General features: G+C 38.4%; 1 protein-coding gene across 4 annotated transcripts in view; it reads right to left on the bottom strand.

The window, feature by feature from the left end:
- LOC105498333 (GRB2 associated regulator of MAPK1 subtype 1) overlaps positions 1-20437 on the bottom strand; it is a 200164-nt gene that overhangs the window by 114511 nt on the left and 65216 nt on the right. For all 4 annotated transcript variants that reach the window (XM_011770391.3, XM_011770381.3, XM_071085488.1 and 1 more), the window contains one exon: positions 13386-13526. In XM_011770391.3, the coding sequence (XP_011768693.1) occupies positions 13386-13526 (141 nt within the window). The remainder of the gene's footprint in view (positions 1-13385; positions 13527-20437) is intronic.

Below are 20437 nucleotides of genomic sequence, written 5' to 3'. Positions count from 1 at the left end.
GGCGGATCATGAGGTCAGGAGTTCAAGACCAGCCTGACTAATATGGTGAAACCCTGTCTCTACTAAAATACAAAAATTAGCTGGGCGTGGTGGTGGGCACCTGTAGTCCCAGCTACTCGGGAGGCTGAGGCAAGGAGAATCACTTGAACCCAGGAGGCGGAGGTTGCAGTGAGCCAAGATCGCGCCACTGTACTCTAGCCTGGGCAACAGAGCGAGACTCAGTCTAAAAAAAAAAAAAATCGTTGGGAAGGGAAGAAAATCAGCAATAGAAGAGAAATGGAAAATACTCTTGGGGGGCTAAGGAAGCTGAGTAAGGGAGTCCCAAATCTTGACCTCATACAGATACATGTGAAAATTTTAATTTCAACACCATTTAAGAATCACGTGTCATATGGATGTATACTACAATCTGAAGCAGGGAGACCAGGTTTGTTTTAATTCCTTAAAAATCTGTTTATTCTAGGCATTTACAGATATACCCTTTTTTAAAATAAAGGAAGAAGAGCCAGGATAGTTCTGGAAAATAAACAAAGCTTTGCAACTAAAGGGATGGCTCCATTGCTGCCTCCTGAATTTTTCCACCATGACACGCATGGTTGCCATCAGTCTCACACAGTGTGCACAGAAAGTAATGTTGATTAACAATCTGTGGAACATTTTTCCTGTAAGTCTGGGCAATGACTGGTTATGATTTAGAAATCAAGTCTGGGCCGGGTGCAGTGGCTCACGCCTGTAATCCCAGCACTTCGGGAGGCCGAGGCAGGTGGATCACCTGAGGTCAGGAGTTCAAGACCAGCCTGGCCAAAACGGCAAAACCCCATCTCTACTAACAATACAAAAATTAGCTGGGTGTGGTGGCATGTGCCTGTAATCCCAGCTACTTGGGAGGCTGAGGTGGGATAATCACTTGAGCCAGGGAGGCGGAGGTTGCAGAGAGCGGAGATTTCACCACTGTACTCCAGCCTGGGCGACAGAGTGAGACTCCATCAAAAAAAAAAAAAAAAAAGCAAGCAAGCAAGCAATCAAGTCTGGTAGCCTCTGTCCAAAAAGGGAGAGCTTTTGCTAATGCAGCAGAAAATAAAACTGATTACCAACAACAAAGGTATTAACAGTTATAAAATATCTGGGTTTTCCACCTTGGGCACCATTGACATTTTGGGCTGGGTGATTCTTTGTCACACAGAGGCTGTCCTGTGCAGTGTAGGATGTTCAGCAACATCCTTGGCTTCTGCCTACCAGATTTCACTATCTTCCCAACCTCCTGTCGTGGGGTGGGGAAGCGGGTGCAAACTTTCAACTTTGTTGAGAACCAACTCAACTTTGTTGAGAATTGTTTTTCTCAAATAAGGAGGTAAGAGAGTTAAAAACTGTGACAAATTCCTGAATAGATGTTTTGATCCCAACAAGTCAACCTACCAAACATATTCTCCCACACAGATGAATCTGTCATAGTACTGAAAATATATAGCCAGAATATTTCATTCATCAGATTTTTCTAGATTTTTATATGTAGAACAAAGAATTCCTCCTACTAGAGGCAGAAAATAAGTAATTCCCAAATATACGTAAAACTATCAAACCTTTATGGTATCAGTCTTTTAGAGCCTGAGATTGTTGTGCACCATTTTTCTCCAATACACAATCTTTTACTCCAAATGCACTTTTCTGTGGATCTCCGATCTCTAACGTATCTGTCAAGCCCAAGAACTAAAAGGACGTTCTTGCCAGTTTAGAGGCCCAATACCTGACAAGATGTGAAACTTCTCTGCTAGAAAACCCTGAGGGTCCCAAAAGATTGCAAAAAGGTTTGTTGTTGTTGTTGTTGGTTTCTTACTCTATTTCTTATTAGGAAGAACCTAAAAAATTCTTCCTTTAATAATAAACAGAGTAAGAAAAAGTGTGCAAAAGCAAGTGCCTGTGCTAAGGAAGTTAATTTTTAAAAATGTTTCCTTAAAAGCAAGGGGAAAAAATTTTAAAATTTTTCTCAGAATTATCTTTCGCTCCCTTTTCCTCATTCCTCTTATCTACGTATCTGTTGTTTCCTCCTGAGCATCTCCCTCCCAGCCTAGATCAGGTGTTAATTATCTTTTATCAGGTCTATTTTAACAACTTCCTAACTAGTTCTACCTGCAGTTTCTCACTATCTTCTCATCCTCCATTCCTGACCAATTTAACTCACCTGCAGGGGAGGGAGGACGCTTGCCTTCACTTAATCTTTCTTAAAAGTAGATTCTGGGAGGAACTCCCCAGGGCACAGAGATTACAGTTCCCATTATTCAGTCTGGAATTTGCTCCAAACTAGGTTTCTAACTCTATCTCCTAAATACTCCTTCCCCTCTATCCCACAGCCAGTTGTTACCTTCAGGAATGGTGCCCGGTACTCTATCTAGAATGCCCTTGACCTCGTTCACCTGAACGCCTCCCACTCCTGGACAGCCATCATGACTCCTTACTCAACAATTCCATGGCATTTTGCTTGCACCTGTTAGAGCACTCACAATCACCATTCCCTGTCAATATCTCAGAGCTGCACCTGCCTGACTGGAGGGAATTTAGACACCTGACTTGTTCTCCAGGTAGTTCTCAGGCATCTTTGCTGTTTCTCTTTGAAAGAAGAATCCATTTCAGTTGGGTTAAAATTATTTATTGAGTCCTTAAACTATTCAAGGCTGTGTTAGATGCTGTATGAGATACGACTGTCCTCAAGGAGCCTTTAGTGGTGGGAGGAGTGAGAGCAAGATAAACAGTCATGGGTGCAAATTAATACACGGATTCTGAAGGGGCAGGATCTACATGGTGAGAAAGATTACGAAAAGCTTCTTGAAGAAGGTGGTAGTTGAAGCCGGATTTCACTATTCTTCTTGAGGAAGGTGGTGGTGGTTGGGGCAGGATTTCCTATTGGGTGGTAGCTATGATGTAGGAGCCCTACAAGCAGGAGACACAGGAGGGAACAAGGCAGGGCAGAGCCTACCTGAGCAACACAAACAGCCTGGTGTGGCGAGTGCCTGCTGGGGTGTCTGCTGGAGAATGATGCGTGTAGTCAAAGGAACCCCAGACCTCAGAAGGGCCCAGCGTTAGACCAGAGTTTATACTCACAAAGGAAACATTTCTGAAAACTCCTGGCTAGCTGCTAAAATAACAGAGCTGTACTTGAAAAAATAATCTGACAGTAACACAGATGACTGACTGGAGGAGGAAACGGAGGCACAGTCAGGGTAGGCTGGAAAGGAGGAGGAGTTTTGAAAGGAATTGTGTAGACAGAGAATCAACAAGAGTTGCTGCATAATCACTCTGTGGGTCAGGAGGAAAGGACCCTAGGTGGCTAGAGAACTGGGACTCCCACACAAGGTGACCGGTTTTATTAAAGGAAAAGAGTTGGGACTATAAAATGCTATGAAGGGCTGTAAGGAAAAATATAATTGCCACTGAGAAACGTATGGAATATAGAAGGCATGAACAGAGAAACGGAATCCTTCACATGTCTATGTGTCCACTGCATTTGGTTTACCTACAGTGATTTTTAACATCTAAAAAATAAAAGCTCTGTTTACTTTGCTTGTCTCACACTCACGCACTGGCTTGACTCACTATTAGGGACAAACCCTATGGTGTTCTGTAAACCAGTTCTAACATGTTGGAGGCACCATGCAATGTATACCTCACCAAAAATCAACACAGACATGTCTGAATCATCTACGGTCTTGCTCCAAATGTCAGAAAAGTTCACATGGTACACACAGTTTGTTGTTTTCCTGTTGCAGTACACTCAACAACTACAGAAATGGGTCAGGGTTAACAGAAAGCCAGCACACGACTTCCTTGGATAGTGACTCACAATGGCAAGTGATTCCAAGCTTAAAAAATGGAGCAGAGTGACTTCAATTCAGGAAGTTGTGCTAGCACTGCAATCAGTTTTGGAATCCATGAAGTCTGTTTTCCACAAATAGAAAAACCTCAAAGAAATTCCTAAAAAAGAACCTTTTAAAAGGTCACACTACTTCTTAGAGGTCCAAATCCAATATGGAAATCAAATTATGAAGTGAGACAAGCACTTTCCTACCTATGCTATAAACACTCCATTAACAGTGTGGTCACAGGCAGCTTGTTCAAACTTTCCACCTGATGTTACTCACATTATCTCATAAGTTAAATTATATTTAAACTGGAGTTAGCCCTTTCAAGTAACCAACTTTCCACTAAGTACCTAAATGTAAGTATAAATAAATGGAAAACAGTAGCCTAGGGGTTTTGGACCCCAGATGCCATCCCTGTTTTGTGCTATAATTTTCATGGTTTTTTTTTTTTTTATACTATACTTTGTTTGTAGATTCAGTAAATAATTTGCAAGGATTCTGAATAAACAGGCTGAAATGTGAAAATAGCAATCAAAAGACTCTAAAATTTTTAGAGCTTTACTGGCATTTATAGAGCAATCTAGAAAAGCCACAGAGTATGTCACCAAATAATTCTGCAATGTATTTGCTCATATTCTCCCTTTCCATGTCTCTCATAACGTTTTTATTTTAAGAAAATAATTTTTTAAAAAGTTCCTTTCTTTCCAAGTTTTACATACACCAATCCAAACATTTTCCCCTTTAATACTTAAATCACTACTATCAACTGGGTCAGCTGCTAGAAACCAGCCACAGCTGGGAGCAATCAGGTTTCCATACGAAGCCATGAGCCCGAAGCTTCTACCACATGGTGAAAACAACATCATTTCTTCCTGAATTCACCCTTCACTGTGTTGTTGCCACAAACATTTAACACTGGAACAAAACAACCCAGTGAAAGATGAATTTTCACTCCTAGAAAAATTCATTAAGACTATAAATAGGATTTAAGGATGGAGGCAGAGTGGTTTTGATAAAAATGCCATATAAGAGTTCAACTCTACAATTTATTTTGCCACTGGTGGTTGTGCTGAGTCAATTTTTTCCTTTTTATTACAATAATTTCCAAACATATGGAAAATTCGGGTAATGAACACCCATATACCTTTTACCTAGATTTAACAACTTGTTTGCCAGAGTCATCTATTTTTATGTCCACTTTTGCTCAAGCATTTTATAACCACATTTCACCCTTAAATAATTCAGTATGTCTCCCTAAAAAGTGAGGATATTTTCCATCATACTATAATACAAACTTGACTACAAATAACAAACTCACAATAATTCCCTAATCATCTCATCATGAATACCATTCATATTCAAATTTCCTTGAGTTATTCTTAAGCAATGTGAAGTAGGACTAGAAAGCTACACTAAAGATTGGTGACAATCTTCAATCCATTTTTGCAGCAAAGACACACTCAGATAATCGCTTCATCTTTGTTTTGCGTTAAAATATGAGTGTGAATACCAATGTGTGAAAAATACATTCACCCTCTAACCACAAAAACTATGTTACAGCAGCTATGAAATTTAAGTAAAATGAAGTGCAGAGAGGAAGAGAATAACATTTTTGACTCTTGAGGAAAAAACTGGTAGAGACCATTTCCTAGACAGCAGGCTAATATACTACTTAATTACTTTCTCTTTTTTTCCTCTTCTGAATCATTTCCCTTAGTCTAGAAAGATTTCTCAGATTCCATTATTCTTAAAAATATGAAACACTGGAAAGCCGATTTCACTCCTACGTCCTCTTTCTTGGCTTCCCCTTTTTTTAAATAAAATTTTATATTTACTTTGCTCCCCCCAAATCAAATGTCACTGGTTTCCCTTTAATACAAAATATCTTTACAAAAATAGTTGATCCTTGCTTGCTGCCCACCTTTCACTCATTTTTAACTCTCTTTTGTAATCTAATTTTCCTCAGTTTCCTTACTTGAGACTGCCCTGTTGAACATCACCCAATTCCCTCTTCAACACTTAAAAGACTCTTTCCCCAGGCCTCCAGCCTCTGATCTGATCACCTCCCCAGGCCCAGCAGCTGTCCCCTCGGAGGCCCAAGGGGCTCCCCTGGAAGCTCTTCCTGGAAATTTACTGAGCAATGGGAATGTTACCTGTATGCAGATGACTTGTAAAAGTGAAAAAAGTCAAGACTTATATAGCTACTTAATTTTTTCCTAGAGTCAGAATACAAGTAGGGAGCTACTGTGAAAGGAAGAAAAATGAAAGCTTTACCCAGCTTCTCGGTTAATTCTAACGGATCTCTCCTCTCTAGGATGACTTCCAAGTAAAAGTGCCTCCTAGCACTTTCCAGGGAATAGTGGAGATGGGGGCAAGCTCTGAAGCCACATATCCTGGGTTCAAATCATACTTATTAACTGCGTATTACTACAAAAACTTAGCATCTCTAAACCTCAGTTTGTACTTGTATGAAATATAGATAATAGCAACCATTTCATGAGTTTGTTGTGAAAGTCATATGAAGAAATAAAAGTAAAATGCTGAGTTAACAAAGTGCCTAAGAAATGGTAAGCACTAAATAAATTTTAGTTATTGTTAACGATAACCTAAAAATTAAATCATCAAAAATGGTTATTTTTTAGAGCTATAACATTTTTTAATGGCAAGAATGGCTGAGATAAATGTTCCTCAGCATACTATATTAGTTCTGAGGACTTCTGAAAAGAAAGTTTGGTTATTTTCCATTTCATCACATAAGCTTTATCCCATGTAACAGGGAAAGTACACCAGGTGTTGTTCAACACTAGTAGTTACTTTTATAAATGGATGATTCATGCTAATTAAACTTGCAACCCAGGAGAATAAAATTAGCTTGTTTCAACATTTCCTTTTGTTCAGTAATTACAATTCAAGGTTATGTTAGATGCCACATTACTATAATTTTGCCCAAGAGACAAACACTGCACATCCCACAATTTTTAAAAACAGGCACTGCTGATATAAATCCAGGTGCTTGCTGAATAAGGGCCTTGAAAACTGCATAAGCAATTCTTACCCATCTTGTGCTCAAGTGTCACTTACTTCTGTACATATTACAACTAAGAGGGAAAGTACTGAGATCATTTTAGCTTGTTATAGATTCACCAGATTTGCAGGAGGATGAGAATTTAAAAATAGAAGCCAAACGTGGCTGGAGTTTATCTCAGATGCTTATGTTCAAGTAGCAATCTGTTCATCCATGATGACAGTATCTGTTCATCCATGATGACAGCACACTTGCCACGGAATGCTATAAATTTTCATAAACCCAATCAGAATTCCATTACTTTGCAAATCGGCAGGCCACTGATAGACAGACACCTCACATTCTGATCCATTTGGTTTCTCAAAGCTGTCTCTTGGTAGAGTTTTCTTTGTTGTCTTTCATGACAGAGGGGAGTGACAGGAGATACCATTTATTTTGTATTACTCACGTGCCAGCACTGTGCTGAGCCATTTACGCAAGTCAGATCTCTGAGAATCTGCACAACATTTTTCTATAGCAGATCTCCATTTTATAGAGTGGAGACTTGGAGCTCAGGACAGCAAATAAAATTCCAGAGAGAATGGCATATCTAGGCTTTCGTGGGGCTTGAGGTTTATATTCTTTTTTTTGTTTTGTTTTAAAGTCACATTATGCATACTAAGTTAGGTTTCAGGCCCTAGAAAGGGTCAGCATAAACAAGGGCCTCTGAGACACCAGCTTTAGTGGTAACCAACTGGGGATCTGCGTGACTGATCATGCTGAGCTGCAGAGACAAAAGGAATTTGATGAATAGATACATTAATTGTAGAATAAAAACCATTCAACTTTAGAAATTCCTGGCTAGAATTAAGTTGCTAGGTTTAAAAAATTTAATATTTGTTTTTGTTTAATAAGTCAGGGTAAAAGTGTGGGAAGAAGAGTTGGTGTGCATGTTGAGCTAGCAATGTCTGACACAGGTCCAGGCAGTTTGGAGTTAATGTTCTGAGTACACAGAACGCAGAAAAAATCTGAGCTCTGTATTGTACATTTCTTAGGAAAGGTTTGCCCCTTTGGTAGCAATGTGAAGTAGGAAAGTTCAGATTACATTTATCTGTGATGCCTTTTGAATACAATTTCTATGAATGTGGCAATCTCTTTTCTAAAAAAACACTGTCAATTTTTCTTAAGTGGGTTCTCTACTATTAGCAAAATACATGATGTTGACTGGACACATTCTCTCAGAATCAATTATTAGGTATACCAAGAAAACACCTTTTGTCTAAAACTTATTTTGCCAGAATAGGGAATGTCTTTATTTCCCCAAGGCACATCTAAATAATTTCAGAATTCAGAATAAGGAGATTCTTATCACCACCATTTCAGCATGAGGTTCTGATAAGAACTACGGAAGTCATAGTTATCTTTTTTCAAAGTCTTACGAAATTATTTTTCATATTAAGAATTTCATGAAAATCTCTGATGTAGCATATATCTTTAAAATGCTGAGTTTTATCGCTTTCCAAAATATGCATGAATGGAGCTGTGGCCTATGGCTGCCCAGGCTGTGCACTGCCCAACTCCAAGAGACTGTCTTAATGAAGATCACAAAGCAAGGAGTACTACTTGGAACAGGAAAGTGTAGGAGCCTTGATCAAAGGAGAATACTGATTGAAAAGAATGGCTGCTACGTGTGCCAGAAAATAAGGACATGATTTAAAAAATGAAGGGGGCATGTCACAGAGACACAGGTGCCAGCCTATACCCAAATGCAGAAACATAGGACTGTTTGAAGAAACAAGGACAGCAACATATCATAGTACACTGAATGGCATAAGAATCCACAAGTCCATGCTCATAATAGCAGGTAAGTAAAAAAATAAATAAATAGAAGAGAGAAAAAAAGCCTTTCCTTACAGGAGAATGACGGCTAACAAATACAAGAAGGAATGATGGAGTTAAGTTAGAAAAGCACTGTTTTGCCACCTTCATAGTAAAAATGGAATCAGACAGTAATCATCAACAGCTACTTAAAAGGGGAGTGGTGGGGGGAGAAGATTTAGGGAAACAGCAAGAGAGTTACAGAGTCTAAAAGTATATACTCTCAAATTTCCCAGTAATGGTAATTATTGTAAGTGAATGGTAATTATACAGCAGAGAAACTGGACAATACGTTAACCAAATGATCAAAACTAAGATCACCAATAAGGAGCAAAGGACATCCCTTGGCACTATCACAACACAGAGCAGATTAGCCAAGACTGCGTCGCCTCATCCAATCATGAGGACATGGGGAAACCCAAACTGAGGGTTGTTTTAGAAAATAATTTGTCTGTATTCTTTAAAAAATGTCTATATTATGAAACACAAAGACGGCTGAGGAACTTGTTCCAGATTAAAGGAGACTAAAGAGATACAAGAGCAAAATACTATAAGTGGTCCTAGACTGGCTGTGGTCCTGGAGGGGAAAAAAAATACAGTAAGGTCTTATTGGGACAATCAACAAAACTGGAACATGGACAGTAGATTAAAGTATTAAATGTACTGAATTTGCTACCAGTGTTGTGGTTACATAAGAAGATATCCTTGTTCTTAGGAAATACACAGTGAAGTATTAGGGGGATGTATGCTGTCTACTCTCAAATAACCGAGAAAAAAATAAATAGTATGTTTGTCTGTATTTTTATGTGCATTTGGTGGGGAGGGAGGAGGGTAAGAATGATGAAAAACAAATGTGGCAAAATGATGCTAAAAATGGGTAAAACTGGGGAAATGGCACAAGGCAGTAAACTATACTACTGCAACTTCAAAATAAAATTCCAAAAGCAAAACAAACAACAGCAGCCCAAATAACATTGAGGGGTGTCAGTATTCAACTAGCTTGAATAAAGAGAAAAGTAATTCGACTTGTAATTAGTAGTGCAGGAGAAAGAATTAAATCCTTAGAAACATTTAGTTGCTAACATGATCATAATCATCACCATTAACATTTATGGAGGCTTACTAAGTGGTAAACACTCTGAAAGGTGTTTCTCTTTCCATCTTCACAATTACCCTAAGAGAAAGGCACTATAATTATCTTCACTTTATAGATGAGAAAACAAAGGTTTAAAGAGGTTTAGTAACTTGCCCAAAGTAATATAGACAAAAAATGGCAGAATGAGAAATCAAACTACGTCGTTTGATTACAAAGCTGGTGGGCTTCACTACTCTGTTAAACATTTTAAATTACTGTTTATTAACTGTCCTCAAAGAATGTGAGATTCATTTCAACCTAGAAGAAATTCTGAAAAATTGGTAACATATACATATATAAGGGTTTCCTCTAATTAAAAGTAGAGCACAAATAAGCTAGGGAGACATAAATGATTTTTGGTCTCCACAATGTATTATATGTTCTCTTTCTTCCAAGGGCTAAACCTGGCAATAAATAGATTCTTGGAAACAAAATGTATCTACTATAACCTTGAAATGATCAATCATATCAAGACTCATAGGTCTCCATTTTACACTGTAATCAAAACATACTCCCAGGCCAGGTGTGATGGCTCACACCTGTAATCCCAACATTTTGAAAGGCCAAGGCAGGTGGATGGCTTGAGACCTGGAGTTTGAGACCAGCAACAAAACAAGAACTGGTCTCTACAAAAAATTTAAAAGTTGGCTGGGCATGGTGCCAGGTACAAGCCTGTAGTGCCAGCTATTCAAGAGGCTGAGGTGGGAGGATCCCCTGAGCCCAGTAGTTCAGGGCTGCAGTGAACCATGATCACACCACTGCACTCTGGCCTGGGTGACAGAGTGAAACCTTGTTTCAAAACAAACAAACAAAAACCACTTATAAAACCACACTGCCTTCTTATTTACCTGTTTGTAAAATTTTTTTAAAAAAACTACTAAATCACTGAATTTGTCTTTGTAAAGCAAGTTTCATGGTGCTATCTTAAGACATGAAACCCAAAACAAAATGATCAGCTGGAATCTATTTGTACCTCAAAACTTCTACTTAAACTTCTTGTTGAAAATTCAGGAAGACAGCTTAGAACATTTAGACACTCATGACCAACCATTCATTCTATTTTGATTAATGGCAAATGATCATGAACTATTTGGTCCTATTTCAAGCTCTTCTTTCTTTAATATATTTTCTCTCCTTTCTGTTGAATGACGTGATCTTCGTGCCCATATTTCCTCTTAGTCTTGGCACCTCCATTTCATTTTTTAAAAATGTATCATTTGCAACACAATCTATCATCTTCCTTATGGATCAAAAGGAAGCTGCTCAACAATATCACATCTTTCTTCCCAATGGAAGCTGGATGGTTCTTTTAAAAAAAAGAAGTTCCAAACACCAAAATATTTACAAACATTTGTGGGTGTTTGAGGAAATCTTATCTCACATTGTGGATGCTCATTCTAGAACAATGGGTTCCCAACACTGGCTGTATATTTTAACCATGGGGGAGCTTTTTAAAATTCTGGTATCCAGCCAACACTCCAGACCAATTAACTTCTGCAGGTAGGACCCTACATCAGTCTTTTTAAAGCTCTCCAGGTGAATCTAATGTATAACCAAGTTTGAGATCCCTGAGTCGAACACCCATGGCCACAAAGAATTATCTTTTGAGTGCAGATCCAAAGGCTTCAGGTGTTTTTTATAATTGGTATAACTTGTGAAGGACTGTATAGTCCAACTGGTGAGTGTGCACACAGGAAAAGGTAACAATGAAGACTGAGGACGTGTGCTAAATGAATGGGACACATCAGGAGACCACGTGGGGCTGCGGAGGATGGCTGCACCCTCCTGATGAAATGATGAGCTGAGGGAGGCAACTCCAGCCAGTCAGAGACTGTGTAAAAGGAAAAGTGTCTAGTATGTTCAGGAAACAGTGAGATGACTAATGTAGCTAGAGAGTGGGAGGTTCACTCTTTGGAGTAGAAAAGATCAGTTTGGAGAAGTAGACTAGAACCAGCCTCTGGAAGGCATTCAACAAGTCAAAGAATCTAGTGGCAGGATGCAGTCTCTAAAGGGGTTTGAGGAAGTGATAAAGTGAGGGCACTCTTGGCAAGACTGATTTGACAGAGCTTTTCACAATGATTTTGGGGGAAAGACTAAAATGTAATTTCCTCATAGAAGAATACAGCAGATTAGGTAAAAGAATATAGCATGAAGCAACGTAGCAATTTACCTTTCTTTCCAGTTTTCCACAAAGAAACAGAATTTGGATTTGCTGAAAATAGCATGGATCTCACTGCTAGTAGGAACCACTCTGATGAAAGAACGGGTAGGGTAGGGGGTTTGTTTCATTCTCTGCCCCTATGAAAATTGCCCCATTTGCCTGAGTTACAATCTAACAGATGTAATGCTTTCTACAACTGCACATTTCTCTCTTCTTCCATGAAGGCTATTCTTAGGGCTAGGAAATACAATTCTAGAGGACTAAGTTTTAGGCCAGAGAAATTTTTTTTTTCTTATAATTTTTTTGAGTAAGGATTTTTGAGAAGCTAAGTAATCCTTGGGTTGTATCAGCAATTGAAGATTCCCAGGAATCAAAAATGGTACCAAACTATTCATTCATTCATTAAATATTCATCAAACAAATACCATTTGCTGTGTCTAGACAGTGGGAATACAGTAAGGTCCCTTTTCCAAATAATAACTCTCTGGGCATTGTAAAGGGGTTATTTGAGAACACAATGGCAGTCCAGGGCTACACAATTTACGGTTAGTTGATTAAGATATTCTGAACAGACTTGGAAAATACTGAACAATAATAGAGAAAAGACTAAGATCCTTTATATAATGTATTATAAGTGCCAGAAAAAGCATATGGTAACATAAGTTTTTTTTAAAATTGCATTTATAAGCTATCACTATTTAGAGCTTATTTAAGCCACTAAATGTATCCCAAGCTCCTAGAACAGTACTGGCACACAGAATATACTCAATAAACATCAGTTAAATGGCACTGTTGCATTGAGTCGAGTTCAAAGTGAGGTGAGAAGGCAGGTATTACCCTCATTTAACTAAAGCAGCGAAGGCATCTCAGTTGCCTGTAATCTAAATGCCTACTGAAAGGAGAGACATATCCAGGTATATGAGCTACCAATCCAATACTTTTAAAATCAGACCACAGTGTTAATTTGTGACATGGAATCTTGTGAAATCTTCACAAAGTCATTCACAAAAGCAATGCTCAAACTGTATATAGGATTCCTCAGAGACATGACCCCCTGAAGCTCCGAGGTTGGCTACATGTATTGATTTTAATTCCAAGACAATAGAGGTGTTTTATTTGTAAAATTTCTATCTTATAAATACCTAATAAGAATCCCCATTTAACTACATGCATTAATTAGAAAGACTTCTAACAATATGAATCTGAGCTTTCACTGATCGATAATCACACACAAATGTTTGCTTCTCTAAGTCATTCTACTTTCTAGTTTACAAACAATTCTTAGAGGAAAAGTTTAGCTATTCACATCCCCTTTGTCTCTCTGCCTCGTCTTGGCCCTTGGAGGAGTCTTACCTGCATAATGTACCGGAATCTCTATCTTTGGCCCAATGACATAGTGACCCTCCTCCAAGCTGTGGGCAGTAATGGTGGTCCACTGGCGGCAGGAATGAATCAGCAGGTAGTCATTTTCCCGCAGCCCTTCTACGCACTCTCCTAGGAAATATAATTTTATATGAGAAACTCAGAATTCATCATCTGCTTACTCCATACTTTGCAATAAAATTTCATTAGTTAAAACTTGACGAATGCAGAAGTTGATAGTTCATCCCAAGATGAGATAAAGTTTACCTCTGAATTGGTTTTTTTTTTTAAAGGGTATTCCACACCAAGCTGACAACTGTACATAGAAGTCCATAAAAATGTTTCCCACTGATTTGCAAATAGATATTCAAATATCACATTATACCTAAATGATTATATTTTAATGATAATAAAACATTTATTAAGTGCCTAGGATACATTAGGTACTCTTTAGATGCTTTGCATATACTGTTTCATGTAATAAGATAACTTTAGGAGGTAGGTAAAAGGTAATGCTCCTTCTTTATAGGTGAGAAGAATCAAAGTTTGAAATGTTAACATGCCTAAGCTCACAGATTTAATAAACTGAAATGCGAGGATTCAAAGCTAGGTCAGATGGATTGAAAGCTTATGATTTAATCACTACAATAAAGCTACAAAAATAAATAATCTTATCTCTGTTGAGAGAGTACTTGAAATTAAATGCTCACAGTTCCTTTTAAATTTTATGTTTGCCAATTTTCTCTGGCCTCCTACCAAACTTCTCAATCAATTAAAAATAATGATTTATAGCATACAAATGAAATTTCTTTTCATTTTAATATTTTCTGAAGTAACTTTTCAGCATTTGAACTGACGACAAACTATTTCAAAAGAGAAATTCATTCCCTGAAACTTAAAAGATGTTTTTCTAGATGCTGAAATAATCCATCCCCTTAATCCTGGTTTAGTAATTTTAAGTGCTCAAAGAAAATACCTGAAAAGGCTAATTTTTTATATAGAAAACAGCCTTCCTTATTTTGACACTTACTATATTACAGTAATTAAGCTATTAGTGATTTAACTGTGTGTTTTGAAATGGCATTTGTAGATCTCTCAAAAATTATTAAAAGTTTCAGTACTTTTGCAATAAATAGAGGAGACTGTAATAATCAACTTGGCTATCCCAACCTAAACTATCTAATTTGATTCCAAAACAGTAATGCAACAACCTTTAAAACAGTGTTGGCCTGGCATAGTGACTCATGCCTATAATCCCAGCACTCCAGCTGAGAGGACTGCTTGAGTCCAGGAGTTTGAGACAGGCATGGGGAACAAGGCAAAACCCCATCTCTACAAAAAAAAAAAAAAAAAAAAATTAGCCAGGTGTGGCAGTGCATATCTGTAGTCCCAGCTACTCAGGAGGCTGAGATGGGAGGATCGCTTGAGCCTGGGAGGTGGAAGCTACAGTGAGCTGAGATTGTGCCACTGCACTCCAGGCTGGGTAACAGAGCGAGATTCTGTCTTAAAAAATAAAAATAAAATAAAATAAAATAAAATAAAAAGATTAAAACAGTCTCAAAGCAGGAATACTTTATAGTACAAAATACAAAGAGTTAAAAACTTTATAAGAGGACAGGGAGAGAAAAGAAACAGATCTGGAAGTAGAGGTACATTAGCAGGAGGGGCAGAATCCAATTCATCAGGGGGGATTTTTCAAATCAGGCTCTGCTGCCCATCACCTCTTGTGAAGATGTGGCCTCCTTTTTTCAGAAAGATACTGCCTGGGGGCCAGTGGTACTCATGAGCCCTTTGTATTCCCTCAACCACCTTAGAGCAGGAAGGAAAAATCTAGAACTGCTGCTCCAAAGGAGAAATCATTGTAACCTGCTGCAGGAGTTACAAGCAGCAGGTTTAGAGTCCCACAGACCTGGTCTCAAGCGATGTTCTGCTACCCACCACGGTGTGGTCTTGGGCAGGAACCTCCTCCTGTCACCTGTGAGACAGAGTTCTTAATACAACAGGCCCTGCTGCACAGCGTGGATGTGGAGATGCACAGAGACACTGAATGGCAAGTGTGTAGCACCAGGTCTAGCAGGTATTAGCAGTGATCAGGACACATAAGGTATTAATTTCATGGTACGCTTTTTTCCCCCTAAAATGTAATGCTTCTATAAATACTGCAATTCAAGTTATATTAACCTTTAACAAATTAGGAAATGACCTTCAGAGGAGTCGAGAAACTTGCCCAAAGCGCACAGCTTAGTAAGTGGCAGAAGCTGACTTTGGGGTCTCTCTCCATCTCTTTCCTGCTCTTCCAATGCCACAATGTCCCTTACCTTGAAAACCACTGACAATAATCCAAAGAACAGGGAGAAACTGACCTTTGGCTTCAAGTTTCATTCATTCCCTCAATCAATATGACAACCACTGTTCCGAGTGCTAGGCACACACCAGTGAACAAACCCAAGATCACTGCCCTAGGGCACTTACTATCCAACAGGGAGAAAACAGCCAATACCAGTAACAAAAATAAGTAATTACATGACAAATTAATTCGAAGGTGAGAGATGCTGGGTGGGGGAAGTAATGGGTAAGAGGATCAGGATTATCTAGAACAGGGGACAGTTCACACATTTATTTTTAACTATTCCAACAAACATTCATTCGTTATCCAACAAACATTTATTATTTTTTATGCAAATGGCAATGAGCGAGTGGGCAAAAATATAAAGAAGACTTGGTCCCTACATTCAAGAAGTCATTCTTGAGGGTGAGGTGGGTTCCTATGTAATTTTACACAAGAGAAGCCATGATGAGTGCTATGCAAGAGGAATAAGAAATGCAGGGCAGAGATCGGGATTCCAGCAGAGGAGATTGAGAAAAATGGGAAAGGGCAAATACAGCATGTGAGCTGCTCTTTCTTTGAAAAATGAGCTGGGCTTAGGTAAGAGAGAGGCCAAGGGGAAACACTGAAGGGTTTTGGATGAGAAGATGGCCAAAGCTCTGCTTTAGAAAAATTAATCTGGTGGAACTCTAAAAGGTGGATTGGAGAAGAGAGAAACCAGAGCCATGGGGCGTATGTAGAAAACCCAGAGGTAGAACACACTGCCATTCAGGGGGGAAAACATGTTGTTTTCTGCAACTAAATTGTTGTATCATAAAAACTGTTTTAATTTTATCCCACAGTGGGCTCTAAAGAGGCAGCCAAGAAACAACTGCAGTCAAGTTAATCAAAAAGAAAATGTAATGTTAAGTCCTACTGCTAGCTGGTGTAGTAAACACTCCAGTAAGAGGATTCAGAATGATTTTTAAAGCTATAAAGTAGTAAGAAACCAATGCCTATTTTTGAGCTTATGTATTTTTTTTTATTTTAACTGAGCTGTGTGCCTGCTTTAGGCAAAATAAGTTCCAGAAAAATTGTCCAGAAATAAAACTTAATATAATCACTTAAAATATCCCAGGGTAGGCCACTAATAGAGACATTACACTAAATGAATTCATAAAGTAAACAATTTTGTGACATAATTATTCTGTTGCTTAACTACTACATATAATGTACTAAAATTTACATATTTAACTCAATGATGTAATAAGGAGAAGTCTAAAAGAACTGCATGTTAAATTCCAAAATATGTGAATGCCATCCTGAAATTTCCCCACATTTAACATGCTTCTGGGATATGCTTGGATTTTACTTGCCCCATTTGACCTTGATCCTTTCAACATTAAGTCTTACCTACCTGTTAAAATAATTTTTAACACTAGGATAACTAGAATCCATGAAACCTGCAAAGTTAGTCTGCTTAAAAAAAAAAGGATTCAATTTCAAAATCCAAAATAAATATTTATAAGCTGGACATGCACAAATGGGTAATTCTCTTTTCTGCTCCTTTGGCTTCTGGGCCAACAGATCTCCTGAGCCACCTTTCTGATCCCTGCTTGCTATTTTCTCTCAGTGCTTTCTCCTCGACATTTGCCATAACTGTAGGAGTTATTGAGGCTCCACCCCTTAGCCTGTTCACCCTGTCTCCTCTACAATCTTACATATTTCTAAAGAATTCAATTAGTTGCAGACAACTCCGAAATCCTTGTTAATACCAGTTGCTAACTTTTATTCTGAGTCCTATTTGTCCCTCTGCCCTTCATTAGGCATCATATAGTCAATCACCACACACTTATTGAGGGCCAATTATGTTCTAGGACCTGGACACTTGGTAACAAACCATGTACCTGTGCTTGTGGAGTGGACCTTTTGGCTGGATTTGCCATCTTTTCTTTCTTTCATTTTCTTTTATTGAGACAGAGTCTTGCTCTGTTGCCCAGGCTGAAGTACAGTGGTGTAATCTCAGCTCACTGCAACCTCTGTCTCCCAGCTTCAAGCGATTCTCGTGCCTTAGCCTCCCAAGTAGCTGGGATTACAGGCATGCACCACTATACCCAGCTAATTTTTGTATTTTTAGGTTTTACCATGTTGGCCAGGCTGGTCTCAAACTCGTGGCCTCAAGTGATCTGCCTGCTTCGGCCTCCCAAAGTGCTGTGATTACAGGAGTGAGCCACTGTGCCCGGTCTCAATCTTTTTATTCTCCTAATGTATTTAAATATTGTTGCAGATAACATTTTAAAAAATGAAAATGTAGTACTACTCACATGCCTTCAACAGTTCCATTCATACAGAATGAGGCCCTGAGTCCAATACTCAAGGTCCCCATGATTTATTTCTAATAGTTTACCATCTTATGTTACCCCCTCCCGCTCCCAACCTACACAAAACCCAAAGGGACTGTTCCCTGCTTACATACATGCTGTATTCTCACTTATATGAGCCCTCTGCTCACTTCAGTTTCCGTGCCTTGGCCTTTATCTCTCAATCCTTACTTACCCAGTTCCTCACCCTAACTCAAGTGCTACCTTTGTGAATGTCTTCCTGATCCTAATCTTTCTTTGTTTTTGTTTTGAGCCAGGTTCTTGCTCTGCTGCCCAGTCTGGCGTGAAGTGGTCCAATCACAACTCACTGCAGCGTCAACTTCTCAGGCTCAAGTGATCCTCCTGCCTCAGCCTCCCAAAGTGCTAGGATTACAGGTGTGAGCCACTGAGCCCAGCCCTGGTCCTAATCCTACTCATTTAAACTGCACTGATTTTATAGCTTTGCTTACAGTCTATGCTGAATTTATAAGTTTGTTTTAAAGCTATGAGTACACAAATCTTAGATCAACTTTTTAATGTTTATGTATTAATATTTAAATGCCAACACAATAAAAATAACTTAACCTGTAGAAATTACAAGCATTTTTTTCCCTTTTAAAACTGGTCTATACATTCACCAACTTTGAGAAACATGGTTGTAGGGAATAAGGAACAAAGGTATGCAGGACCATAACATGCTGTTAATCTTAATTTAGAATATTTCTCCCTGGACACTGAATCTTATTTTTTTATGCTGATTGTAAGTATTTTAGCTTTGTCCAAATTGTCATTACCTTCCTTACAGTTGAATGTATCTGAATTACCACATAACTATAGTGCCTTTATGAATTAAAGCACCCTTCTGAATTACTTAGGATGGTTGTGAATCAATGTAAGTAGTTATGTAACATCTGTCACAGCAGAACCCAAATCTCTATTAAATGCTTTTTTATTTTTAAACATGAAGAGGAAAGACATTCGGATGACTAAATATAATATGCGGATAATAAACTTGTTAGCTTAACTACTGATGAGTTTTCTTTTAAGGTTGGGATGAATCCAGAGAACAAAAGAGACACACGCTCATGTTGGGTTTTTGGGTTTGTTTCTTGCCATTCTTATGTTGCACAAAACAAACCCCAGTTGACAGAACAAAGAAAAGGCAAGTATTAAGTTGTGTGCTCGTATATTAAGGTTTTTTTTTTTTTTCACATTTGTGTTACTTTGTACTTAGAGTATTGTATTTCACATCAGAGTAACCGGCTTGGTAAACCATCTGAAGCTGTATCCCTGCAAAAAGCATGCACGTTTAATCCTTTCAACTCCAAAATACCTAACTTTGCAAATATATAATCTTATATGACAGATTATTTTTCTTTTTAAAATATGTTTTTATTCCTCATTAGCCTGATTTTTTTCTCAGCACTGTGGTAGAGCCTTGTCTATAGTAGTGGACATTTAAATAGTTGTTGACTGACTAATATGGCTCCACTGAAATAATCTGATTTGTTAGCACATATATAATAAGAATCAGATTGGCTGAACTTGATATTGTTTTTATCTGTCACAGACATAAACTGTTCCTTACGTCTTAGCTAGATCTATTAAACAATGAATAATTTAATAAGTTCTATGACTTCTGTCTTGGCACTTATTATAAATCTAATTTAACAGTTGTGTATTATTTTACCAACATCAAAAGGAAAGCTATTCAAGTTATAATACTGTACTTATTCTTCCTCTTTTAATAAATAGTGTGGCATAATTTTAATTATGTTTACTTGTCCTTTTCACATAGAAAGGAAACTTACTGAGTCAAATACCCAAACCACTGTACTTCTCTTACAATTTTTTTTTTTTTTTTTTTTTTTTTTTTTTTGGAGACAGAGTCTCGCTCTATCACCCAGGCTAGAAAGCAGTGGTGCGATCTTGGCTCATTGCAACCTCCGCCTCCCGGGTTCAAGTGATTCTCCTTCCTCAGCCTCCTGAGTAGCTGGGATTACAGGCGTACACCATCATGTCTGGCTAATTTTTGTATTTTTAGTAGAGATGGGGTTTTGTCATGTTGGCCAGGCTGGTCTCGAACTCCTGACCTCAAGTGATCCACACACCTTCGCCTCCCAAAATGCTGGGATTACAGGCTTGGGCCACTGAGCCCAGCCTTCTCTTAACAATTTAAACTTTTTTCAAAATACCTTCAATGGAAGGGGCTGACTACCAAGTAAGAGTCCTCTTCCTTCCAGGTGCACAGTAGACCACAATCCCTAACTGCCCTTGTAGTTAAGTGTGCCATGTCACTGAGTTCTAGCCAATGATGTGTGAATAGAAATGACATTTCCTACTTCCTGTCCTGGCCTTACCCATGAAAGCTGCTCATA

This window comes from Macaca nemestrina, chromosome 19, assembly GCF_043159975.1.
Source record: "Macaca nemestrina isolate mMacNem1 chromosome 19, mMacNem.hap1, whole genome shotgun sequence".
In the NCBI taxonomy this organism is placed as follows: domain Eukaryota; kingdom Metazoa; phylum Chordata; class Mammalia; order Primates; family Cercopithecidae; genus Macaca; species Macaca nemestrina.
This window is presented reverse-complemented; position numbering and strand designations above follow the sequence as displayed.